At 40.8% G+C, this 27,492-nt stretch overlaps 1 protein-coding gene across 3 annotated transcripts in view; it reads right to left on the minus strand.

The window, feature by feature from the left end:
- The window catches only part of AMBRA1 (autophagy and beclin 1 regulator 1), a 147,748-nt gene that overhangs the window by 107,680 nt on the left and 12,576 nt on the right, over nt 1-27,492 (minus strand). For 2 of the 3 annotated variants that reach the window (XM_035115335.3, XM_035115345.3), the window contains exons 4-8: nt 27,021-27,079; nt 25,544-25,727; nt 24,709-24,881; nt 21,954-22,020; nt 19,093-20,576 (exon numbers count right to left, since the gene is read on the minus strand). In XM_035115335.3, coding sequence (XP_034971226.2) covers nt 19,093-20,576; nt 21,954-22,020; nt 24,709-24,881; nt 25,544-25,727; nt 27,021-27,079 — 1,967 coding nt within the window. The remainder of the gene's footprint in view (nt 1-19,092; nt 20,577-21,953; nt 22,021-24,708; nt 24,882-25,543; nt 25,728-27,020; nt 27,080-27,492) is intronic. The other variant, XM_088653921.1, reaches the window with a different exon arrangement.

A 27,492-nucleotide genomic window follows, 5' to 3' on the forward strand; every position in this document is an offset into this window, starting at 1 on the left:
CACCTAATCCAGCATCCTGTTCTTACAGTAACTAACAAGATGCCAATGGGAAGCCCACAACCAGGTCCTTAGCACAACAGTACTCTTCCCTCCTGCAGTTTCCAGCAACTGGTATTCGGCAGAGAATAGTAGTTGTAGCTAATAGTCACTGGTAGTCTAATTTGTCTAATCCACTTTCAAAGCCATCCTAGATGGAGGCTATCGCTGTCTCAAATGAGAGTGAAGAAGTACTTTCTTTTGTCTACCCTGACGCTTACTACATTTGGTGTCATTGGAGATCCACGGACTTTAGTGTTGTGAGAACACATACCATGCATAATTTTATATACTTCTATCATGCCTCCTCTTACTTGCCTTCTCTCTAAGGTAAAAAGCCCCCAAAGCTGTAACCGTTCCTTATGGAAGAGTTTCTCCATCCCCTTCATCACTTGAATTGCTCTTTTCTGAACGTTTTCCAAGTCTACAATATCCTTTCTGACATAAAGAGATCAGCTGCAGTCACACCATAAATGCGTATAATGGCATTATGGCATTGACATTATGATGGGGTGACATTTTCATTGAGCTATCCACTACAACCCTAAGGTCTTGCTCTTAAGTCAGTCATTGCCACTTTAGACCCCCATAAGCATAGATGTGAAATTAATAATTTTTTGCACCTACATGCATCACTTAACACTCATTTACACTGAATTACATTTGCCATTTTACCACCCATTTAAACAGTTTGGAGAGGTCTTTGGGACCTCTTCCCAATGGCCAGAATTACCAGCACTCAGAAGACTCTGTCTATTTTATTTCAGCATGAGTTAGTCTTCTTCCAATTTTAGGCATACAAAGATACAGCAGCACATACAGGAATACAAGAGGCAATTCTTACTTTTACATAATCTAAAGGGTAAAACATTTCAAATGCAATAGTGAAGTGTACTTCTCATTTTAATTCAGGGAAAAAATAAAACAAATGTTTCTTGGCTGTGAGAGATTTAGGAAATATGAGTAAAATTGGTCCCTTTTGGAATTTTTCTTTAAAATAGTGGAGAACTAGCATATGCCCTATGTTAATTCCCCTTCTGTGGTTCAAAGCAGAAAGGATGGGGTGAGTTATATCACTGCAGACTCAAAGCTATCTGGAGCAATCAGTTAAACAAGCATATGGAAAAATAATTAGAATGCACATTAGTTACTCAACAGACCAGAATGGCTAAATTGGAGAAAGCCAAAGTCATCACTTTTCCACTTAAACTCATCAAGTGAAGCCACAGATATCTCCACCCACCTCTGCATTAGACAGAACCCTGCTGGGCGCAAGGTCCCCAGGTAATTGGATCCCAAAGCTGTAGCTCTCCCCATTGCAAAATTCTATAATGAGCAAATAATTACATCAACATGGTCCAGTAAGACAAAAGCTGCTATGTGCAAGTTTTATAGACAGGTACAAAAAATAAAACAAGTGTATAGCTAAATTAAATCCTACCCATTTTAATCCACCACCACCCTTATCTACTCTAGCTTTCTTCAAAATATCAAATTAGTAGAGTTGTACCTTGTTTTGCAGCTGGGATCCATTCCGGAGCCCCGGCCGCTAACAGAAAAGAACGCATACGTGCAGAGCTGTTTGCACTTCTGCGCATGTGCGGGCAGTGAACCTGGAAGTAACCCGTTCCGGTACTTCCGGGTTTGCCGCGGACGTTTGCCTGAATAGACACTAGAGGAGGAGGACGTTCGCGGAGGTATTACTGTACCACAGTGAACTGGTGGGCTACCAAATGGGGTCTTCTTAGCAGAAACAGAATATGCCAATAAATGCACTTTAGTGCTTTGACCCAAGGCAGAGCACACATAGAAGGGTTTAAAAGGTGATAAGGTGGCTGTAGTTAGAATAGATGTTGCTCAAGTCTGACCTTGCATTCCTTTTTGGAGGAGAGAAAATATAGCTCCTGTATCCAACAGTTTAATCAATGTACCAAGTACTCATTCAGTTAGAAGAGTCAATTGTTAGTTTGCAATCTACTTCCTATCAGGATAGTCTCTGGTGCAGTGTCAGCATTATTATGCTTCTATTGTTTGTGGTGTGTATTTTGTGTGCTCCTCATACGCAATCTCCGACACACACGTCATTTTCAGCCCAGCCCCAGAACAGACCGGAAGCAGAACGGGCTTATGTACACAATGACCCGGAAGACAACCCCCACACAAATGGGGAGTTGCCTGTACTGTATTGTGATACACTTAAAGAGCCCATTGGACTGAGAATATAAGAACACTCATCGGTACTGCAATCTCACCTAGTACCTCCCCTGTTAATTGCTAATGTCCAATCTTCTCTCAAGAGGGCTATCCATTACACATAGGGTAAATGCACTGGATTTTTTTCATTCACTTCTATGTTTCAAGAATTCCTAGATGAACTACAGCAACTTTCTTGCCTCTCTTCTTGGATTGCTCAGCTGCAGCCTGAGGAGATGGTGTTTGATCATTCAGAGTATGTTCCTAAAACACAAGCCTCAAAATATCTTATTCTTGTTTCATTTGGTCATTGCTCCAGTTCACTGCATACTGTTTTTGCAGTGTACACATATATATTCACTCCATTACAGTATTTGCTGTGGGCACATACTACATTTTTAACAGGGAAGCTGTTTCGTCTACTCATGGTTGTTTCTTATCTCTGTTGGATTAAACTGATTTTTAAAATGCCTGATCTCACTGGATAAAAGGGAGAAATCAGTCTTCACAAATCTAAAATTTAATATGTTTGAGGGCTGTTTGGCAACATGGAACCTTCACAACAAACACCTTGTTTAAAAAAGCCCATGCATTTCAATTCAGACTGTGAGCTGTTACCAGAGTGGCAGGAACAAGATTCCTGCTTCTACCTTAGATACAATAACAATGAAACCACATCTAGGCCAGGAATGGTTCAGATATTGCCCCTCCCTTATCAGTTTATAGCACAGCTCAGAGAGAAGCAGACGCAGAAGCATAATGTCCTCTATTAGTCATTATGAAAGTGAGGGAGGAAGAAGCATGTATTTCTCCCACCAAACTTCAACAACAAAAGGAATCAGAGTAAAAGGGCAAAAGTAGTGAAATAGCAGTAGCGCTAGTGTTCCCAAAATAGGAAGCTACAGTGGGTGCAGAAAAGTTTGCACAAAGAAAAATCTCACAGAACCATGAGTCAAAAAGGAACAATTGCGAATAATACAAGCCTATCTTTCTTCTATCAGCAATGTTGTTATAACACAATTGGGGGTGGACAAAGGACCATTTCCCTAATTCATTGTGATGAAGACTGATGCTTATTCACTTTTTTAAAAAAATATGTGAAATATTCTGCATCAATCTTCCCAAACTTGGTGGCTTCCATCAGCCACAACTTCCATTAGCCACAGCCATGCTGGTTGGGGGGTGATGGGAGTTGCAATCCAAAACATTCAGAGGCCATTGGCTTGGGGAAGAAGTCACTCTATATTCTTGACAGTCTTTCAAATTGTGAATCCTTCCTTACCTGTCCACTTTCAATCACACTTTTACAGGATGAGTCTTTTAAAAGAGGCCCCGTGGACCATGTGTACTCTGTATCCACAGGGCCTCTTTTAAAGGACTCACCCTGTAGTATTTGCCCTCTGCAATCAGACCCAGTTTGTTTACTGAATTGAAGTTGGGATGTGGGTAAGCAACATGTGAGCACAAGTAATGCATAAGCCACAAGTAAATCTGCAGAGGGAACGCAATGAATAAGTATCTGGTGTTCAGGCTAGTGTCCAATAGCTCCAATGGCTTCTTTACAATCATTCTTTGCTGATGGTGATCAAGTTAAGATAGAGAACCACCACCATAAAGTGGGAGAGACCAAGACCCTTATATCTAGAATTCTCCAATATCTAAAGTCTCCAGGTACAAATTACACATGTTGCACAGAACAGAGATTGCACATGTTGCAAGGTGCACAGTAAAGACATAAGACAGACAAAAGAAACACAGTAGACCATTCCAGTTAACAGATACCCAGCTTAAACAGGAACAAGAAAGTATGCCATAAATCCCTTCAATACAAGGCACAAAAGTCAGATATGCCTGGTCTAAAGATGTTACTGCAAGGCATATGAACTGTCAAGTGCAAATACAGTAGTAACCAACCTAAAGCTGGGGCAGGCAGACGGTAGATAAAGATTTTCTGGTAGGTTGCTGGATGATTTGCAATAGATCAGCAAGTTGTTTATTCAAAGCAAGTAAAGTGAGTTATCTGCCATGAATGGTCTTGTGTTAACCACTTATCTTCCTGACTCAGTATGCCTTACCTACCAAGTGACCAGGTCACTTTGGTTTCATTCCCTTAATCATCATTCTGTATCTAGCTCCTAACAACAATCTTGCATCTGGCTCTGGTTGGCAGGCCCAGGGATTCAAATGAAAAACAACTTCTGATCTAAAGAGTATTAATTACAGATTTACTAAGTAAAACTTCCAATTGTAGGAGGTCTGAATCCATAAGAAGACAGCTGAAATTTAATTTGACTGTCTACATCATTCTACATTAGAACATCACATTTTATTACAATCTTAATCCCATTCATTTTTATTTAAACACAACATGTACTAAGAGAAACATTCTTTTTGGACATAAAAATGGCAAGTAAGTAAAAACAAAATCCCCACCTCTACCCACTGGAAGTGAAGTCTTACTTCACCTTTTTATTTTCTAATTACAAAATGGGTTTGCTCAGTTTTCAACTTTCATCTTTTCTAAAAGCCTTAAAAATGTTGTGAATGAGAACATGCCAGTATTCCAACATGCACAAGAGCAAAACTATTTTCCTTCTTCCCATTATACTAAGGGACTCTGTGGATCATTTCAGATGGCTTATTAAGAAAGAGAACTCAAGTGCAGATAGATTCATTTATTGTGCTTCTTGTCTGCCTTTTGCCACCTGCTATCTACACCAGGGGTCAGCAAACCTTTTCAGCAGGGGGCCAGTACACTGTCCCTCAGACCTTGTGGGGGGGCTGGACTATATTTTGAAAAAAAAGAACCAATTCCTATGCCCCACAAATAACCCAGAGATGCATTTTAAATAAAAGCACACATTCTACTCATGTAAAAACATGGTGATTCCCAGACCATCCGCAGGCCGGATTTAGAAGGCGATTGGGCCGCATCCGGCCCCTGGGCCTTAGTTTGCCTACCCATTATCTACACTACCGGTATGAAGCTATGTGTTTATAACACTTTAAACAGCCATGGGATCCTCCAAAAGAATCATGAGAATCTGAACTGCTTGAGAGCAAAGAATTTTTAGAAATCCTTGGCTGCCCATCCATCATCCAAAGGAATAGAAGCTAGTGTAGATCTGTTCAAAGAGGAAGTGACTCTCAAAACTAGTTTAAATCTACAGTGTGGATAAGCTCTTTAACTTGAATAAGGAGATGCTTAAAGGCAAAAAATAAAAAAAATAAAAAAATTATATGAATACAGAGCTTTCAGCGCTATCTATGTCAGCACAACACAAATAAAAGTACAGTGGTGCCTCGCTAGATGAATTTAATTCGTTCCATGGGTCTTTTCTTATAACGAAAAATTCGTCTAGCGAATCCCATAGGAATGCATTGAATTTTTTTTGCCCATCGGAACGCATTAATTTAATTTCAATGCATTCCTATGGGAAACCGCGATTCGCTAGACGAATTTTTCATAAAACGAATTCGTCTAGCGAGGCAACCTCCGCTCAAAAAATCCTTTCGTTAAGCGGAAATTTCGTTAAGCAGGGCATTCGTTAAGCGAGGCACCACTGTAATCTCACTATGAGTTCACAGCAAAGAATGTATTGTAGAAATAATAATGACAGAAAATCCTTTATATCTAAACACATATCAAGTTGCTCAGATACAAAGCAAATTAAGTTCAAAGTCTGCCCTATAATATTCACTGGACTGGCACAGTTAGCACATGCCAGCCTACGGTTATTTCATCCTTTTTGAAGATATTAGGTGCTTAACATACATTTAGAGAGACTTCATTGGGATAGATTCTGCACATTATTTCCCAAATATCCTGTCACTCTGCAATCCAAAAGGCATCAAAAGCTGGGACATTCTATATTAACAACAGTGTGTCGACAAAGAAAGGAGACTTAACTAAAAACAGCTTCATAATAGGGATGTGTCTAATTTAAGAAAACTTAGTTGAACCTCAAATCAATTGTATCTGCACATGATTAAACAATTCTGAAGGGGAAAGCACTGTTTTTACATGACACCTGTGTTTTGCAGCACACTCTTTTTTAAAAGAAAAATACTTTCCCTCCTGTGAGACAGAGGAAAGGAAAAAGTTGAAGTATGAGATGTATACCAAATCAATATCTCAGTGTATTAAAAACTCTTAGTTGTGTATGTCCAGACTGGGTGACTAGATAATTTGTCAGTTAGGTGTACATCTTCATTTCATCACCTCTAGTTCTAGTTTCAGCTAGGGTGTGTGAGTGAGGACTCGGCTATTCAGCTGCAAATAGTGTTTTAAATGTGTTGTGAAGTGCAATATACAGATGTGACACTAGATGGCGACAGTGAGCTATGCCAAATTTGATGTACTTTTCAAAACGTTTTTTAAAAAAGCATTTTCACAGCCTCTTTTTAATGTGTGTACATTCTACCAGAGAGATGGAGAATATGAATGTGGTTCAGGCATGAGCATCTGCCCAATGTGGCAAAGAATGTACAAATAATTCAGCTTTCCTTTAACTATCCTTTCCTCTTTTTGCAAGCCTTCACACTTCTGTTATCTAAAAATCGAACTGACTAGTTGACTGCTGGTAATGAATTTAAAAGATGATGCTGTTAAGGTGCTACACCCAATATGCCAGCAAGTTTGGAAAACTCAGCAATGACAAGAGGATTGGAGAAGATCAGTCTACATCCCAATTCCAAAGAAGGGCAGTGCCAAAGAATGCTCCAACTACCGCACAATTGCGCTCATTTCACACGCTAGCAAGGTTATGCTTAAAATACTACAAGGCAGGCTTAGGCAGTATGTGGACCGAGAACTCCCAGAAGTGCAAGCTGGATTTCGAAGGGGCAGAGGAACCAGAGACCAAATAGCAAACATGCGCTGGATTATGGAGAAAGCTAGAGAGTTCCAGAAAAACATCTACTTCTGCTTCATTGACTATGCAAAAGCCTTTGACTGTGTCGATAACAGCAAACTATGGCAAGTTCTTACAGAAATGGGAGTGCCTGATCACCTCATATGTCTCCTGAGAAATCTCTATGTGGGACAAGAAGCTACAGTTAGAACTGGATATGGAACAACTGATTGGTTCAAAATTGGGAAAGGAGTACGACAAGGTTGTATATTGTCTCCCTGCTTATTTAACTTATATGCAGAATTCATCATGCGAAAGGCTGGACTAGATGAATCCCAAACCGGAATTAAGATTGCCAGAAGAAGTATCAACAACCTCAGATATGCAGATGACACAACATTGATGGCAGAAAGTGAGGAGGAATTAAAGAACCTTTTAATGAGGGTGAAAGAGGAGAGCGCAAAATATGGTCTGAAGCTCAACATCAAAAAAACCAAGATCATGGCCACTGGTCCCACCACCTCCTGGCAAATAGAAAGGGAAGAAATGGAGGCAGTGAGAGGTTTTACTTTCTTGGGCTCCTTGATCACTGCAGATGGTGACAGCAGTCACGAAATTAAAAGACGCCTGCTTCTTGGGAGAAAAGCAATGACAAACCTAGACAGCATCTTAAAAAGCAGAGACATCACCTTGCCGACAAAGGTCTGTATAGTTAAAGCTATGGTTTTCCCAGTAGTGATGTATGGAAGTGAGAGCTGGACCATAAAGAAGGCTGATCGCCGAAGAATTGATGCTTTTGAATTATAGTGCTGGAGGAGACTCTTGAGAGTCCCATGGACTTCTAGAAGATCAAACCTATCCATTCTTAAGGAAATCAGCCCTGAGTGCTCACTGGAAGGACAGATCGTGAAGCTGAGGCTCCAATACTTTGGCCACTTCATGAGAAGAGAAGACTCCCTGGAAAAGACCCTGATGTTGGAAAAGATTGAGGGCACTAGGAGAAGGGGACGACAGAGGACGAGATGGTTGGACAGTGTTCTCGAAGCTATGAACATGAGTTTGACCAAACTGCGGGAGGCAGTGCAAGACAGGAGTGCCTGGCGTGCTATGGTCCATGGGGTCACGAAGCGTCGGACACGACTAAACGACTAAACAACAACAACAACAATGAATTTAAATTTATATATACTGTATATTAGTTGTGTCTTTTTAGCTGTATGCTTCTCAGTCTTTGTTCATCTGCCTTATTGCCAATTTAGTTTCTGCCTTAGTTTGTGGTTACAGTATTTTTGTTTTCTTCAGTTGGTCAACCCTTCTACATTTAAAGGGAAACCTTTTTTGCCTTTGATTACTGTTTGCTTTTCTCAACAACCATTTTCCTGTACTTGTTTCTGCCTTTCTGAATCTGTGGAAAATATTCTAGCTATGATTATATTATTTTGGTTTCTAATCAAGCTCTAACCATCCTAAAGATATTTGACCTCTTGCCTCTTCCTTGCAACTGCCTTATAGCTAATTTTATTCTTTAAGGAAACTTTTTTAAAAAAATACAATGATGATAGATTTTCTGGACAACCTTCCATTTGCATTTATGTTGAATTTGATAATACTATGGTCACTCTTCTTGAGCAATTCAAGAACATGTTGTTATATATCATTGTCTGGAAGACCTCATTCTTCTCTTTGTACTTGGAGCATTCAGTGTACCATCAACCACGATTTAAGACTGCAATTCTATGTTTATTTTCCTGGGAATGTCCTACAGAACTCAATGCCATTTGCAAGGACTGCTGAAGAAGCATTGCTGAAGACAGCAGTGGCCTCTACAGCCTGGGACAGCCATTCCATACTCTTCAAACTATAGAGATGGCACAAAACTTAAAGTACACTTTCGTTACTCTCTTTTCCTGCACCCCCAGGGAGCACTCCTTATAAAGATCCATATAAAAAAGTGTTTGGTGTGTGCCAAGTTTCATATTTTTATTCCAAATAATGCGATTTTTTGCTTAACTGCTCAACTAAGCAGCAAAGTTTGCTGATGATGTCAAATTATTCAGTATAGTGAAAATCCAAATGGCCTGTGAAGAGGTCCAAAATGATCTCTTGAAATTGAATGAATGAGAAGGAAATGACGAGAAATTCAAAATAAATAAGCATAGTAAGTGATGCACAATGGGGCAAAAAAGTTAACTTCACATTTACACTGGTGGAGTCTCACCTAGCAGCAACTAGTGAGATAAGATCTTGGTCTGTGTTTCACAGCTCATTGAAAAAGTCAACAGAATATGGCAGATGTGAACAGAGAAAAAAATCCATGCTAGGGATTAGGGACTGACAATAAGACAGCCAGACTCATAATAATTTTATATGAATCTCTGGATGCAGCTACAGTTAAGAATTCTATGCACATGAGGCAGTCTTTTTGAGATGGGATTATCAGCAGAGGTGAAGAACGACCAAAATCATCAAGAAATTGAAACATGTCCCCCACAAGAAAATGCTGAAGCATTTGTTCAGTTTTAGAAGAAAATATGACAACCAAAAGTGGTGTTACACATACCATGAAGCAAGTAGACATTTATCTCCCTCTTTCATAATACCACAGGCCATCCAATGAAATTGATCACAGATTCAGGAATTTACACAATGCACAAGAAATTTTCTATAACAAACTGTGGTGCTAGCCACCGATTTAGATGGCTCTAAAGGAGGCTAAGACAAATTCACAGAATAGAAGTTTATCTATTAACTAGGGTAGTTTGTGGAACTTCCATCTTCAACTGAATAACTGCAGAGTTGGGGGGCAGGGCAGGGCAGAGAAAGGGAGGGGGGAGAGGTGACAAAATCGGGCTCTTGAGCCCCACGAGGTGCCACAGAAAGAATCCAGTTGGTCAAAGGAGCCGTGGACTCAAAAAGGTTGAAAATATATGTTGCATGGGAAAAGCTTAGGAATGTATCATCTAAATATAGATGCACAGTGACTAGGCACCTGGTGATCTTGCTACAAAGAAGGTAACAATGACGTTTATACAACGTCCATCTGGTTCAGATGACCGACTCTCTGGGCTGCCTTCAGATGTCTTCTAAAAGTCTTCTAAAAGTTTATTTCCTTGACATCTGAAGGGTGGGTGTTCCACAAGAAGGGTGAGATTATCAAAAAGTCCCTCTGCTTGATTCCCTGTCACTTCGCTTCTCGCAGTGAGGGAACCAGCAGAAGACCCTCGGAGGAGGACCTTGAATGAAGATTTCTTAAAATTATATTCAGCTGGAGAGAAAGCTGTGTTTTTGCTCTATGCTGTTTCACAACAGTATTCTTGTACCATCTTTAAAGATGTTATCAACCCACCATTGAGTTTGAGAGATGCACCCTCTACTGGCAAAAAGAAAAGAACACTGCCTTGCATAAAGTAAATCATGCTATTTTAACACAAATTTACATGGAGGTTATGGTCTATAGATCTGTCAGTGTTAAAAGGTGGATTAAAAACCAGGGGTGTTTGCTGTCATTCATCTGTCTCAGGAGACAATGGAAGATGCAGTCCTGAGGCTGAAAATAAAATCTCCCATCACATTTCTGCATGTTAATTTATTAGAAGAAATGTTACTGGTATTAATGTGATCTGCTTGGTGGTGGGAGAAAAGTACCGAACAATTAAAATATAATGGCAACCAGGCATTTGTTTTTACATGTCATACCCAGAATGTGAGGGACGCAGGTGGCGCTGTGGGTTAAACCATAGAGCCAAGGGCTTGCTGATCAGGTCAGCGGTTCGAATCCCTGCGATGGGGTGAGCTCCCGTTGCTTGGTCCCAGCTCCTGCCAACCTAGCAGTTTGAAAACACGTCACAAGTGCAAATAGATAAATAGGTACCGCTCCAAGTGGGAAGGTAAACTTCCGTGTGCTGCTCTGGTTTGCCAGAAACGGCTTAGTCATGCTGGCCACATGACCCAGAAGCTGTATGCCGGCTTCCTCGACCAGTAACGCGAGATGAGCGCCGCAACCCCAGAGTTGGTCCCGACTGGACCTAATGGTCAGGGGTCCCTTTATCTTTACCCAGAATGTATGTCTTGTTTAGTATTTTAGACAGTGGAGCTCTGGAAAGTGAAATATGGCTTGTAAGGAAGGATGAATGAGTTTGAGTGGGATTGAGTTGAGCTTAATTTGTTGGTGGTGGTTTGTCCGTTGTTGGTATCCATTTGCCTCAGGATACAATGGAGGAGTATGCCTTTGGGGTGAAGTCAAACCGTTGGAGACTTACAGCGCCTGCTGTGACTGTAGAGACCAATACAGGAGAGACATGTTTTATTGCAGGTGGGGCAGATGAAGGCATCCAGTTTTGTTGCTACGGGTGCACTGTTGAGTTTCTTCTCTGCGCTCCTTTCAGTGCTTTGTTTATCCTCCTCTAGTCACTACTATGGATACACAACCTGTCTGTCTCACTAATTAAAAAACTAGAAAGCAAAAAAACTTTCTTTACAGAAAATCAGGCATCCCCAAACTGCGGCCCTCCAGATGTTTTGGCCTACAACTCCCATGATCCCTAGCTAACAGGACTAGTGGTTGGGGAAGATGGGAATTGTACTCCAAAACATCTGGAGGGCCGAAGTTTGGGGATGCCTGCACAAAATCTTTAAGCCACTCAGGTCAGACAGAAGATGTAAACAATTATATAAAGTAAATTAAATATTGGATAGGAATTCCCACAAAACATGCAGAAATTTAAGAGGAAAGTCTCCACACACAGAAACATGTATGTTCATTCAAGAATACACAGGGAAATTATAAAATACTAAGAAGTCACTAGCAGCAAAGTACCCCTATGGCTTTGGGAAATGGCAGACCTCTCTTTCTAAAAGCTTTTTTTAAGCAGATATTGGATGATAATCTATCAGGATGCTGTACTGGTAAATTTCCTGCACTGGCAAAGGGTTGGTCCAGATGACCTTTTCCACTCTATAATTCAATACAATAGTACTGTTAAGTTTCAGTCACAAATCTGAATAGCATTTCAAGATGGCTGAAAAATACAGAAATCAAGATATGAGAAGGCCAGTACAGTCAAATCAAAACGCACCCAAACTGCTGGTCATGCTGTAGAAGTTTCTACAACCCTTCCAAAAGTTGGGAGGGCTCACCTTCTTCAATGAAAGCCACATGAACATCATTTAGCATAAAAAGAAACATCAATAAACAATTGCTGCAGGCAGAGATAAACGTATTAAAACATCTGAATATAAATATTTACTTTTCCCTATCTTAGCAGGAACAGTAGCAATGCCAGCAGCTTGGCTTGAGAATTGTCTGGCTCATCTCATCTGATGCCAGGCCAAGTTATAAGCTGGTTACTTCTCTTTCATAAAAAGAAAGATCTGAAATCTTGCGCTCTGCTCCAGCAACTGACAATCTCAAATTGGTGGTGGGCAGAAGTCAGGCTAGTGCTCCATGTCTAATTGCACGGCTAATGCCATGACTAAATGGTAGAATATCTGTTCTGCATGCAGAAGGTTCTAGTTTAATCCCTGGCATCTCCAGATAGGGGTAGTAATATCCTGTTCAAAACTCTAAAAAGCCACTGCCAACCAATGTGAACAATACTGAACTAGACGGACCAGTGGTCTGACTTGGTGGAAGGCAACTTCATATGTTCCTAATTTTCAGTGGACTACCTACCACTTGCTAAGTGGTAGGATTTTTGCAAAAAATACCAGCCTGCAAGGATCACGATTGTTCCAGAAAGGAACTTAAGATGTTTTGGAACAAGTTGGAGGGGGGAATGAACCTCAAGCTTTTGACAGCTCTCTTTAGCACTGGTGGGAAGAGATATCTGGGGTAGGGTGTTGTAAGATTCGTAAGCTTCTGTTCCAACTATGTGTACAGTGTTAGAAACTTAGATATATAATCAGGGTTACAGTCGCCAAAATGAAATGTCTAGGTGCCATTTTGGGGCCTGACAGCTTAAAAGCCATATTTTTCAATGCGAGTTTTTGGTTCCTGAAATTTGTTCACATTGTGCAGATAAAATATTGTGGATAGAATGCTAAAGGATGTGTTGTTAGTGTGCAAAAACAGGCAAGATCTAAGGATCTCCAGACATGCACCTCCAGATGGTAGAGATGTCAGGCACCATCCTGGCAGCCAGGCATCTGCACTTGGTTGCAAGAGGCCAACAGCCAGGTGCAAATTCGCCTAGTGCCTGGCAAATTTCAAATGTATGTGCACTCCTTCCTAATTTGGGGTTTGACTGCCTCCCCCGTGCAGACATTGTGTGAGAGGCACCACCTTCTTTTTTAAAAAAATAGTCCCTCAATTAAAGTTATCCATAGTTAATGAGGTGATTCAGCTGAACTCAATACCCAGGAAAGATTATATGGGTTGTCTCTATGATCTTGCTCCTCCTCTCATTCCTCCTTATATTGCTACTTGAACCTTTTGCTCCATCAGTTCCAATATGCTAGAGTAGCAGAACATCATATATGCTACTGGCAAACTTAATTATCCAAGTGCCAGTCCTCATGTAGTCAAAATTATGCCATGGACACGCAACAGGGAGGTATTAGCATGCCTACAGGAACCCCAATATTTGCAAAGCACAAAAACCCTTCCTTCATTATCTTCTATTACCACCTGTATTTATTTTTCTCTTGCAGTTCCCCATCACATGGATGCCCTTTCCCAATGAAATTACTCATCATTTTCACCCTTCTACCTGACATCCAGTTCTCAGCCTCTGTTATTCAGATAAAAAAAAGTTAGCAGGAGTGGGAAGGAGATAATTTTTCTCCAGCTTGGACAATCTTAGCCAACAAAAAAGAACAACCTGGAAATCATAATGTTCACCTTAGATTAGAGTTGAATGAGTTGCAAAAAAAAAAAAGGAATCTTGGCAGTATTGATTAGCAAATGAAGAAATCTGCATCTACAAATTATAGCAGATTGCATTGCAAGTGTGAACCAAACATTACTGTTTCGTGTTAAATGAACCTACAATTAAAACAAAAATTAACTGACAAGGAGGGTAGGCAGTCACAATCTGCTAGCTCAACACTTTCAAGAAATGTAATGTTACAAACTGTGTTATCTCACAACATGGAAAATAGTTACAGGCTTTATCTCATTATTTGACAAAAATTAAGATGCAATCCTAGCCACACTTACTCAGGGATGTCCCAAAGTCAGCAAGACTTACTTCCAAGTAAACATGCATAGAAAAACAAAATATAAAAACACTGCAAAAGGCTACCAGATGATCAAAGTACCAACTTTGTGTCTCGCTTAGTGATTTTCCTCTCATTCACCAGCATACTTAATGAAGTAGCTTGCGCACTGACACAGCAGTATTTCCAAAATTCAGTCACCCTGGGGTCCAACGGAGAGACAGACAGGCAGATGGTGAAAGCATCTGTAAACAAGAGGTCCTGTCCTTCAAACAGCACCAATCAAAAGATCACTGGAGAAAATTAAGTCTTCATATCCCTTGTTGCTTTGAAGCAGACATATGGCCTTATTCCACCTTACAGTGTACACATCCACAAAATATTGCATTATGCATTACCTGGAGACCAAAGTCCCATGGCTAGAGCACAGTGTCCGTGCCAAGTCATGCTAAGCAGCCTATCCTGTCTTTTCCGAGAAAAACTGTCTGGAAGGGGCTTGTGCTCTTTTTACTGGGGTTCTCGCTTATTTTCTTTGATTAATAAAATGAGACCAAGGATAAGATCAAGAAAACCAATTAGATACTGTACTTATTAAGGCCTATGTTATTAGCTTAAGATAATTAGCCCAGAGCAGTCAAAAATCAGAACTCTCTTTTCACACATGGCCAATCTGTGAAACGTGATTCAGAGAGGGACAGCCTTCATTTAGTCATCATTAGCTCCATTCACCCGGTGCAGGCACACTTCACAAATGAGGAACTTCTTGAACAGATTAATGAGGTCAAGGAAACGAAGCCCACACACAGGTAGCAAGCACAACCTGTCTTCATCTTTCAACCTTCTTTTAAGGCTTTCAGTTACCAATTCAACAGCTGCATTGCTAAGTGTGACATCTGCTGGATGAACTAGCAACAGACACTATTTAATACCATAATTTATTTGCTGATCCCTCACCTCTAGTACATCATCACAGTCACATGACTTTCCTTGGGAGTTCTGCACCTTTCTTTATGTTCTCTGCTGCTCAAAATGTGTGTGACACCGCAGGGTGAAATACAATAGTAATCTAGAGTAAGGTGACAACAGTATAATAATAATAATAATAATAATAATAATAATAATAATAATAATAATAATTTATTATTTATACCCCGCCAACTGTCTGGGTTTCCCCAGCCACTCTGTGTGGCTTTCAACAAAATATTAAAATAAAATAGTCTATCAATCATTAAAAGCTTCCCTAAACCAGGCTGCCTTCAGATGTCTTCTAAAAGTCTGGTAGTTGTTCTTCTCTTTGACATCTGGTGGGATGGCGTTCCACAGGGCGGGTGCCACTACCGCTCTCCCCTTCATATCTGACCTTGTTTTAGCAGTTTTGATATTTAGAGGCTGCTGCTGCTGAGAGCTGGTTCAGTTCACCAACAGTAGACTCTGGTTTCCTTTAGCCCTTCATAAACTCTCAGTCTGGGAGAACTCCCATATCCTGGATTTCTAGCTGACAGCAAAAGAAGGTTGCAGTATAGTACACACACTTTTGATTTTTATGAATTGATACAGGACTGCAGTGCCTTATTCCCACTTTGACATTTCAGCAATTATTTAGATCAACAACATTACCTCAAGATTTCAAGTATTGGTCTATAATGGGAACTGCCCTGGAATGCTGCTCAGAAACTAGACCTGGGGTGAGTGGGGGCACATTAACAATCTGGTTTCAGCCTTCTCACTGGCTTTCTATTGCTTTCCTAGCCATGTTCAATGTGCTAATTATGAACCACAGAACTCTGTTACTAGGTATAACTCTACAGAACAGCTTCACTCCCATACATCCCTTCACACAATCAGTGTTAGAAACTGGGATAAAAAAGTTAGGAGCCAAAATGTCTAGTTGCCATGGGGGGGGGGGGTTGGAAGCACTTTTTATTTATTATTTTGATAAACATGAACTAATACGCAATTCACTTAAGTGACACATTGTTAATATCACATTTTTAGCAGAAATTGTTAATACATGTTTAATTTGGTGTTTACAATAAAAATATTGGTACCATGCTTCAGTTCTCAAAACACTCTACTCTTTATTATGAAACTCCTTAACATATTGTATATGCTTGGCATATACTTCAAGGTTTCAAAGAACATACATTTCAGTAATCCTTGAGTGTCAGCTAGGTGCAAAAAATTGCACCCAGACTTTTTATGGTGCTCACAAATGGAGAATCTTTAGGCGCAATATATGCCTGGCATCCTGCTAATTTCGAACCCTGTTCACAATAGTATCCTGTCACAGCATTTGGCCTCATTCACTTTTACCTCCAGTTGCACAAAGAGTTTTACCATAGTTTCTACTTAACACTGTTGCCGTTGATGTCTGAAAGAGAAAAGTGGCCTACTCCCCGAGTCCTGCCCATCTGATCACTACCCTCCCTCTTTGCCAAGTAAAGGTACCATGCAATTGCCCCTTCACATACATTTCTAGATTTAAATACTCCTGGAAAAGGACTCACACTAGTAACAGTAAGAGTAACTGAGGCACCAGCTCCTGCTTCATACTGAAGAAAGGAAAATATTCATCAGAGAGTCAGAAGTGAAGAGAATGTGAAATAGTGTTTTGCACAGTGAAAAGCTACTGAAGCTTTGTGCTACTAGAATTCTTAAGGACTTAATACCAAAAACAAGCCTGAGCACTAGGCTGCATACTATAAATTCATTTACCATAGCAAGAAGCATCTGGTCAGAGAGATAAAACGTCAGTCACAGCTGCCAGCACCTCAGAGGGGATGGCAGGAACATAAGCATCTATGACAGTTAAGTCACCCCAAATATTCAATCAGCTGGATCATAAACAACGAAGAAAGAGAAGTCCAAATAGGTCACAGCGACCATTCCCTAAGAAAGAAACAGCTTGTCTTCTAAACTATAACTGCACTAGAGAAAAGGGAGCCAACCTGAAGCTCTCTAGATGTTTTGCACTGCAACTCCCATCAGCACCAGCCAGCACACCAGGTTGGCAAAGACTGCCTTGGAGGCTTTTAAGTCTTCCAAGCATTTCTATGAATAGTCAGGAATAATCCAATTCCATGGCCCCACAGATACTCTCCACAGCTTTCCTAGGTTTGTTCATGCACAGACACAGGCACCCTTTCACTTAGCCCCCTTGTCCCTGTTACTAAGGGACCCAGGTGGCGCTGTGGTTAAACCAATGAGCCTAGGGCTTGCTGATCAGAAGGTCGGCGGTTCGAATCCCTGTGACGGGGTGAGCTCCCGTTGCTTGGTCCCAGCTCCTGCCAACCTAGCAGTTCGAAAGCACGTCAAAATGCAAGTAGATAAATAGGAACCGCTACAGCGGGAAGGTAAACGGCGTTTCCATGTGCTGCTCTGGTTTGCCAGAAGCGGCTTTGTCATGCTGGCCACATGACCTGGAAGCTATACGCCGGCTCCCTCGGCCAATAATGCGAGATGAGCGCGCAACCCCAGAGTCGGTCACGACTGGACCTAATGGTCAGGGGTCCCTTTACCTTTACCCTGTTACTATGTATCTTATATGGCTTTTTCTTTGTGTGTGTGTGTGTGTGTGTGTGTGTGTGTGTGTGTGTGTGTGTGTGTATATATATATATATATATATATATATATATATATATATATATATATATTGCACATGAATGTTTTAAGATGAACTATATCTGTAATGCCTAATAAAAGTTTGGAAAAAGAAAGAAAGCACTGACTGCCTCTTCTGGTCTTTCTAGTTTAGTCCTCTAGGTAAGAGGGTCTGCAGATCACTTCCAGGCCTGTTACACACAGCAAATGCTGAAGGGCCTCCTGCATGTGGTAATCATTGTTCCTTGCCGTTCAAAGAACATCACTAGTTCAGCCTAAGGTGAAAGCCCCTTTGTTGCTGCAAAATGGTTTGAACTGATGCAATACCTGCATGCCATTTGATGGGTGAGGGCTTGTATAGGTATGAAGAGGACAACTGCCAATTTCAAAGGCATTCAAGGTAAGATTAGTCATTCATGAACAACGGGTGCCTGACAAGATGAGTGTTAGGTAAACTTAGGAGAAGAACACGCAGGGAAGTGGGGGAATAGAGGCAGGGATTTTAAAATAGGAGTTATTCTGTCATCACCAATATTCATCATGCAGCAAAGAGAAATGTTATTCTCAAATCAATTCAGGAGCAGATTTCCTGAAGCAATAAAGGAAAGGGATATAATTCCCTCAAAATATACCATCAGCATTCCTGCTTGTTTTCTTTTATGGTGATCAGACATGATCCAATACCAGGAAGAAATGTTTCAGACATTAACTCAACCACCTACAAGTCATTGGCAGACATACAATTCAAGAACAGGGTGACGTAAGAATTGGTATTATTTCTCACAATGGGAGAAATAATTGTCACATGCAGATGTAATAATAAGTAGTTGAACCACCTTAGATTCAGAATTATTCCTGAAAAGTAAGGAGCTGCTCATCCCATCTTTATGAAAAAAAATCAAGTTTTCCCTATTCTTAACAACAGGGAATATATGAAAAGCCTAGTGTACTGCATTTGTTGCCATTGTTAACAAGTGCTACAGTTAGATACTCTAAGCAATGCCTCAACAACATAAGAATGAGATTTGGGGGGAATAGTTACTTTCAGCTAGAAATTATACCGGTAGTTCTCTCCTCTATGCTTTAGATAGGAGCCCCACTGCAGCCAGCAACTGATACCTGAATCCAGTATTGCTCCTCGCCAGATTCATGACAGCATCAGAAATGAGTACCTCCAGATCTTCAATAGTTCACACTTCAATGGTACAGCTTCAGAAAGACTGAGGAGGAATTAGAACGGTCTAGCAATCTTACCTCCTAAGTGAATCCTCCTCTGAACTTTCCTCAGGCATTTCCTGGTTTAAGGCGTCCTGTGATACATTCCCAGGTCTATTTGAAGCAGATTGGCTGTAAACTCTTTCCCAGTGCCCCGTCTCCTGGTTAAAGACCACTCCCACGGTCCTTTCCTCTGGCGGATTTGAAGATCTTCCCGGTGGTAGTCTGCTAGAGGGAGAAGTTCTACTTTCCATTCTCTCGGAAGGTGGTAGCTGGCTACTGCTGGATGGCACACCTTCAAATGTGCTTTGGACCTGCCCTGGTGCATATCTAGGTGTACTTCTTTCCCAGCGAAGTGTGTCATTGTTAAAAGTCAGCAGGTTGTGACAGGCTCGACAGCGGTTCAGGTGCCCCCGTGACAAATTGGAATTGTTTTCACTGCTATGTGGGGTCTGTTGATGAGAAGGACCAGGTCTATCAGGCTCGATGTTGTTATTAAGCATCTCCTGGGCTTGATGTGACTGACTGGGTTCACCACCTATCCCCTGATCTAGCTCCTGAAGCCTATCATATTCCAAGAAGAACCGCCTCAAGTCACACTGAAACTCATTGCGAATGCTGGTTGGATTGCTTGGACCAGCATTGCTAGTGCTTTCAGCTTCAGCACTAGGAGCTGGAAAACCCCTCCCTTCTGTAGCTGAAGTATATACAGAGGACTGGGAGCTTCCTTCCTGCTGTCTCAGTACCGACAACAAGCTCACTGAAGAGGCACTGGTTCTAGGAGGAGGCATACCTTCCAACTCAGAGCGAGGGCCCATATTCAACACTGTTCGAGTCCACTCAGAACCCTCCAACCCAGAGGCCATCTCTCTTGTAGACTGGTGAAATCTGGACGAGTGGCCAGACAAAGGCCCACTAAGGGATCTACGAGTGGGGCCGAGGCTAAGGTTGCGCAGGGTGTTGCCCGCAGTACTGCTTTGTACAGTGCTGAAAGCAGATGGTCGGTTAAGGAGTCCCTGCTCCTGCTGTGCTGTAGTTGCCTGCTCCTGGGGCTGGTAAGGCTCCATTTGCACAGAAGAAAAGGAAGTGCCAGTGGACCCAGAGGATGTGGAAGGGGTGTTGTCCTGGGACGGAAAAAGAGAAGGAAGTCTTGCACTAGAACATCGCCTGCAAAGGCACAGCACCCCCAGATGTTGGCAACATTTTACTGAGGGGAAATTGACAGGCTCACTGAGGCCATTATAGGCAGATGCTCTAGAGGCTTCACTAGCTGGAGGTGGTGGTGGTGGAGGTGGAGGTGGTGGTGGTGGAGGAGGAGGGAGAGGAGGAGGAGGGGAGGGAGTAGCCGAGTCTTGCATGGCGTTTTGCTCTCCCACCTGGATACCAGAAGAACGTGAGGACAGCATATGCAGGAAGTTATGAAGGAGTGGTGTGCGTCTCACAGGCTGAGATTGGAGGATGGAACGCTGACGATAGTGTGGCATTTCAGTACTATCCACAGGTATTTCCACCTCTTCGTCATTCTGCAGAAGAAAGTGCAAGTGATCAATTACCCTGTATCAAAATAAGATGATGCGAAAACAGGATGCACTTTGCCACAAGCAAAGCAGAGACTCTGCCCTTGGGCAGGACAAAGTTACTGAGGGACACTATTACTATTATTTTTAACTATTCAGGTCCAGGAAAGAAACACAAAAGTAACTCATGTTGTTACAGTTAACTCCAACAATGGCAATTCTGCCAAAGGTGGACCACAACTTCATTTTATACAAAGAGAAGCTAGCCTTTTTTGGCCTGAGGGTCACATTCACCCTCAGTCAACCCTCCTGAAACCATATACCTGTAGTGTATATGCACATGTGTGTACATACATACATACATACATACATACATACACACACAGAGAGAGAGAGAGAGATCTCTCCTTCCTCAATTGCTCTGTGCAGATCAGCTGAGGATATCCTGTCTCTGCTCCAATGATCAAGTTGATGATCAGGGAAAAAATGATTTATATCCCCATTCAGGGACTGGATCTGCCCACCTCAGAGCTACGCCTATTTTTTTCTTTTTTAAAAAAAAAGCTGCCACCAAAATTGGTGGGGGTGCTGTTGGCAGCTACAAGAGCCAGGTTATCAGCTCATGAGCCTGGGAGACACCACACTCCAATACAGTCTATATGATTTTTAAAAAAAAAAAACACACACAACCCTGCTTTTATTGCAAACTGAACCAAACAGAAGCCAAGAAGCTGCTTGAGATCTGCCTGAAGGGGGAAGTAGTTGAAAGAGTTAAATTGATCGCCTCAAGGAATATGATGTCACAAGTTATATGTATAGGACATGACCTTGGGCAATATGACCTAGTCAGACATCAGTACCATAAGGTACCCCCTTCCAGATTCTCTCTGAACAAGCAATAGGTACTATTTTAAGACCTGAGAGAGAAAGCAGAAGATTGTCAAGGGAGAGGGCACCATATTAGTCTTACACAGTTCACAGGAGTGAAGCGCTAATGCAGCTCATAAACTTCATCACAGACAAGGAGGCTTTGGGCTGACCAGTATGGATAGCTACAACAGCAAAGCAATCAGCAGCACAGCAAGGCCAAGTATTCTTGAAACTTTCTGAACTTTGGGTATGAATAAGCATTTATTCTGTTGTACTATATCCCAGCCTTTTTTCTTTCCTTAGGAAGCTGAGACCAAATTACCACATGGTTTTCTATTCAGTTGTCACCAGATACATACATATTTCAAATTAACCTTCTACATCGAATACACCTAGACCATTCATATTCAGTCAGTTTAAAAACAGCAAATACCCACTGTCTATTTAATAAGACACAGAACTCTAACCCAGGAAACACCAGTTATATGCGTAATAACTGAATAAAACAGTTACCTGTTGATTGGAAGGGTTAACAATTGCTGTGAGTAAATAATGCCCAAGAGGATCGAACCGAACTAGTCTGAAACAAAGAAGAAAGGTTTAATTTTAACAGAACAAGCTGTTCCATCAAATAGTTCTATCGAGAAGGACTTCTTGCATTTCTGTAGCGTGCCACAATGTAAAGAAACACCAAGTTTCAGATTCACAAATAACAGGGAGTGGGAGATGTCCATCCATCCCTGAAGTGTACCCAAATCCCACAATGGCTAAACACTGCCATGCATGTGAATGAGAAAGCACTGTACACAATTTAGTAAAATGAACATTCAAATAACAGGAACTGCTAAGGAAGAAGACTGCATGGTAGATTGAGGAAGCTGAATGGCCACAGAAGCATGTGAGCTTGCCATGTTTCAGACTTCACGGTATATTGTTTTTAGAAAGAAAAGAAAACAACTGACTGGTTTTATATCTCCATATCTGAGCAAGAAATCTGAAGAGAAGGCTAAGAAAACAGGAATCTGAGCACCGTATCCCAAGGCCCAAACAGCAAGATCTCTGCACATTGCTTTGTTAAATTCTTGTTCATGAATTCCAATTTAAGAGTAAACTCTTCCAAGTCCAAAAAAGAAGTACCTCCAGAATGAAGTGTTATACATACTACAAAATTTCAAGAAAAGAAAATTTTACTTCCCAAGATATAAACTTGCTTTATGGTGCTTTAGCTTAATTATTTAAGTCTTACGCATGGTAGATACAGCACTTTAGCCCAATATATTGTCATTATAAGCTCATGTTTCCTGTAAATAGTGTTGAGTATATTAGCAAAGAATTAACCTTCCATTCGCTTTCCAGGACCATTCTAAGGTCTATGGATAGGTATACACATTTAAGTAAATAAATAAATAAATAAACAAATTACTTACTTACTTACTTACTTACTTACTTACTTACTTACTTACTTACTTCATGGCTACCTTTTACTCCTAACTGCAATTTCTCACTACCAAAACTTCAAAACAGATATGACAATTAGCTTCTCTTCCTCTAATGAGTCATTAATCTATTTTTTCTTCCTGCTCAACAAAGGCCAAGCACCACTATGCTTTATAGTTAACAAGAAACTACAGTGGGGAAATCTAGCATTAACCTTACTTAGATTGCCTAGAACTTGTCCTTTGTTAAGACAACCCATAGTAGCAGCCTCCAAAAGAGCAACCACATGTCTACCTGTCTGCATCATTTTGCACTCCCTCATAACCCCCCACTCTCTAACAGTACAGAGCTGCTTCTAGTCATCTACAGTTATTTTCTGTTAACTTTATAGGCTGCATGACCAAGTCACACAATGCAATCTGACACTGTCTGCCTGAGATATAAAAGTTGGGCTAAGCTAGCTCTGACTACCAAGAGATCCTGAAATAGTAGTAACAACTGGAAAATGTCTTCCTATGTCTGGATTTTAAACAGATTATTCATGCTCTGGTATACATTCTAACAATAAGTACCACAATCTCTGTCCTACATGATTCTAAGTAAAACGTTCAATGAATCCCATATTACTGCCGAATTGTCTGGTAACAAATGAAATGCTATACTGTAGTTGTATGAAAAATGTACCTACACAATGAAAAACTGTAACAGGTGAGACTGTAAAAAATGACAGATTTCTCTGCTCAAGTAAAACTCTGGATAACTAGTCTCTTGCTGCTCCATAATAAATGCATTGGTAACAGCAACTACCAGGGATATTCTATGGCAGGTTTTATAAATACGCCAAATTGGGTGTAATTAACCCCACAAGTTTGTCCCACTATTTGTCTGGAAAAATATTTGCTTTTGTCCATCATGTGTATACCCCAAGCCTTCCTATAACAAGAGCACATGGCAGCTAAAAACACAAAATACGTTTAGAATACATTAACAGAATAAAACTATCAATTAAAACCATATCAAATCACAGCAGCAGAATACTCTAATACTTGTCCTGTAACATCAGAGTTAGCTTATACTGTATAATTTTCCTTATAGATTATTGTAATACATTATATGTGGTGCTGCCTTTGAAGGCTTGCTGGAAACTGCCATTGGTACAGAATACAGTGGTACCTCGGGTTGCGGGCTCAATCCGTTTCGGGGTGCCGTTCGCACCCCGAAAAGTATGCAGCCTGAACAGTGATTCCAAGCACGTGCAAAGCGCGCAGAACACTTCTGTGCATGCACGAAGCGTGCAGAACGCTTCTGCACATGCGCGCGCGGTGGAACCCGGAAGTAAACACTTCCGGGGCCACATGGTTCTTAACTCGAAAGCACGCAACCCGCAGCGTACTCAACCCGAGGTATGATTGTATGGCTGAAAGAGTACTAACTAGGATTATATTACACAAGGACTTCATCATCTTCACTGACTCCTAGTCCAATTCCAGTTCCAATTATCTGTTTTGAGCTTATTATTTTAATGCTACTTCTTAGAATTAGAAACATAGTAAACAGATAAATAAATATGATCTCAGGAGTCTATAGGGCCAGGCCTACTTGACTTGAGCAGTTAAACCACACTGTGTGCCTTCAAGACCATACTTTCATCTTCTGGTTTACTAGTGAACCCTGGAGTGCAATTAAGAGTTTTCCAAGCTGTCTCCTGTGTCATAGGGTTTTGGTTTTTTTTCCCATTTCTGGCTAAAACTATGCCCCAAGCAATTACCTTGAGGATTTCTCCTAAAGATTGTTCCCTCTTATCTTCCTCTCATGCAGAAGGATTACTCACCGGACTCTCTCCATTTCACTGGCTGTTTTCACAACTGCAAAAGGCTCTCGGCGACTCCAGTCCCAGAAGTGGATCTCATTGGCTGTTGCAATTAGCAGGAGCTGGGCCGTTGGATGGAAAGCCAAAGATGCTATGGCATTGTTGCTATCTGTAAACCAGCTCTCACTTCCACCCTGGGAGCAAACCAATCTATGGTCAATGGTATTGAAACACAGTAATTCGAAATAGGATCCCATATAGACTATATGGTGACCTAGATTTATATCACAAGCATCATCGCATGTGCTTCCATTTTATATCACCCCCAACTGCATAGCCAAATTTTAAAGACCTTTGCCTCACTAATTATAGGAAAATCATTATATACTGTTTGTATAGGCTGTCTGAGACTCACTGAATATTCCAGAGTAATTAAAAGAATTTGATTATGTAGAAACATTTCAGCCCTTCAACATTAGTATGGATAAAGGTCATGACACATTACAGTACTACATAGAGAAAGCATTTTTAAATTCTCGAAACCTACAGTAATCTTTCACTGAAATGTCATAGGTCATCCAAAGGCTTTATCATTAACTAGCAAAGATATCTGCTACAGCTTGCCAATAAGGCTCTCAACTGGCAGAGTTGGCATTTCATGATCAGAAAATAAAACAAATCCGTAACAGTAAGGTAAACAGGTGATATTTGAAGGGATGGGACCATATATTTGGGTTTATCCCTATTACCAGAGTAGTATGAGAAAATGCTACAGTGAAGAAGGTCCCACACCAGTGTGGCAATGCATGGATTAGCCTGGCATAGAATGAGGTAAAGAGCATTAAAAGGAACTTACGTGCAAATCCCAGATTCTAACCTCTCCATCAAGGCACCCTGAAGCAATAAGCCCTGGAATGGTAGGATGAAAGGTTACACACCATGGTGTGCGACGATGCCCAACTAGAGAGTGAACACATTTGCCCGTTTTCACCTCAGTGATGTAAATATTGTGATTCACATGAGTAGAAGCCATAAGGGTCCTGGGGAAATTAAAAAGCAACATAAAAGAAGGGGAGGGAGGGTGGGAAGAGAAGGTTGTTTAGCAAGTATTTTTGGATGCAGAAACAGAAGAGAAAAATATGAACCTGTACAGATATGCCTCATTGGCTGTCAAGCCCAACACCCAAACCACTAAGACATCACAGCTCCAAGACCAACTTTCTAAAAATAAGTCAATGGTACTTCAATCTAACCAGCCTCACAGCACACATCCTTGAGTTTTAGAAAGCTTACGTAAGATAAAAGTTAATAATTATATTTCCAAGATTAACAGGTAAGAGAATAGTTACCAGTTATTAATTAAAGTACATTTTTGTCATTCTAATATAGTAAATACTCCAAAAAGACTTAAACATTATTCAAGAATAGCAGAGTGGTAAACTTAGCTTTATTTTTTAACTGTTCAAATGCTCATAAAATGATAGGTTCTCCAAATTGTGCTTTCTACCTTAATATCTATACCATACCATTCCTATAGGGTGAGTCACTCAAAAATTTCAAACATCACTTCTTTCTGACATACACTGCAACAATCTTGCTTGTGGTACATTTGGACAGTGGCCAGGCCCTAAGCTCTCTTGTATATGAAAGCCAATTCCTGGTTCTCGTCTGTCACACTCTAGAAAAAGGGTAATCAATGTAATGCTCTCCAAATGTTCCTGGACTCCAAACTACCATTAGTCTCAACCAGCATAGCTGATAGTCAGGGATATTAGGAACAACCTCAAGGACACCATGGTGATTACCCCTGCTCTGGTGTGACCAATTATGCAAACAGGGATGGAATAAGTTTTCTTTGGCTCTGCCTTGCATACTGTTCTATGAAACAAAAAGCAAAAAGCCTACAATGACATTTGAGAGGGTGGAGGAGCAAAAGCTGTATTCACTAAAGGAAAATTGATACTACCACAGTAGGAGAAAAAACCTGCACAGGGCTCTCAAGGTCTTAGCATCTTCCCTGTAGGGTCCCTGAACCAACCAACACAACAAGCATTTAACCAGTTTATATGAACATCTCCTGCTACCAAGTTCTTTGCAAGTCTACATTCTGTCATTATCACAGTTCAAAAAGAGTATTCCATGTACACAAGTAGTTTCAAATAATCAAAAGAGTGAGCAGCACTTGGTATAGTGAAGCTGGAAGACTCTTTGGAAGCTCTCACTGGTATGCTGAGGAACATTTCTCTTCACATATCTTCCTAACAGATAGAATAATTAAAAGGGAACAGAAAATAAATAAAAAGAGAACAGAAAATATATACATAGATGTGTACCTGTCTGGACTGAATGCCAGCAGAAAGGTGGAGCGTGGACTGTCTGGCAGCTCAACCTTCTGAAAGTCAAGAGCACAAAACATTTTCTGAGCTCAAAGTATCAGTGAAGTATACCAGTACCCCTCCCTCTATTGAAATCTGGCAGAAGAAATGATACTTCTGTACAAATGTTCCAAGAGCATTGAAGAGTTATAAAAAATTTAAAAGGTTCTATCCATTTATTCAGAATCTGGCACATACCAGATAAAAATATTTAATTCAAATTCAGAAACCTAAGAAGTGTATATAACTCAAATTACCCACAGGCAGAAGTGTCATACACAGCCTGAAGCTCCATGGTTAAGAACTTGCTTGGTATGCCTAACTATCCCAGATCACTGCATGTCCAGGTAGGACTGAGTAAGATCCACATAGGGAACCCTTAAGTATTCTCAGTGTAGACAATGCTGAGCTAGATGAACCAATGTTCTAA

Source organism: Zootoca vivipara, chromosome 1 (assembly GCF_965207765.1).
Source record: "Zootoca vivipara chromosome 1, rZooViv2.hap1.1, whole genome shotgun sequence".
NCBI classification, from domain to species: Eukaryota; Metazoa; Chordata; class Lepidosauria; order Squamata; family Lacertidae; genus Zootoca; species Zootoca vivipara.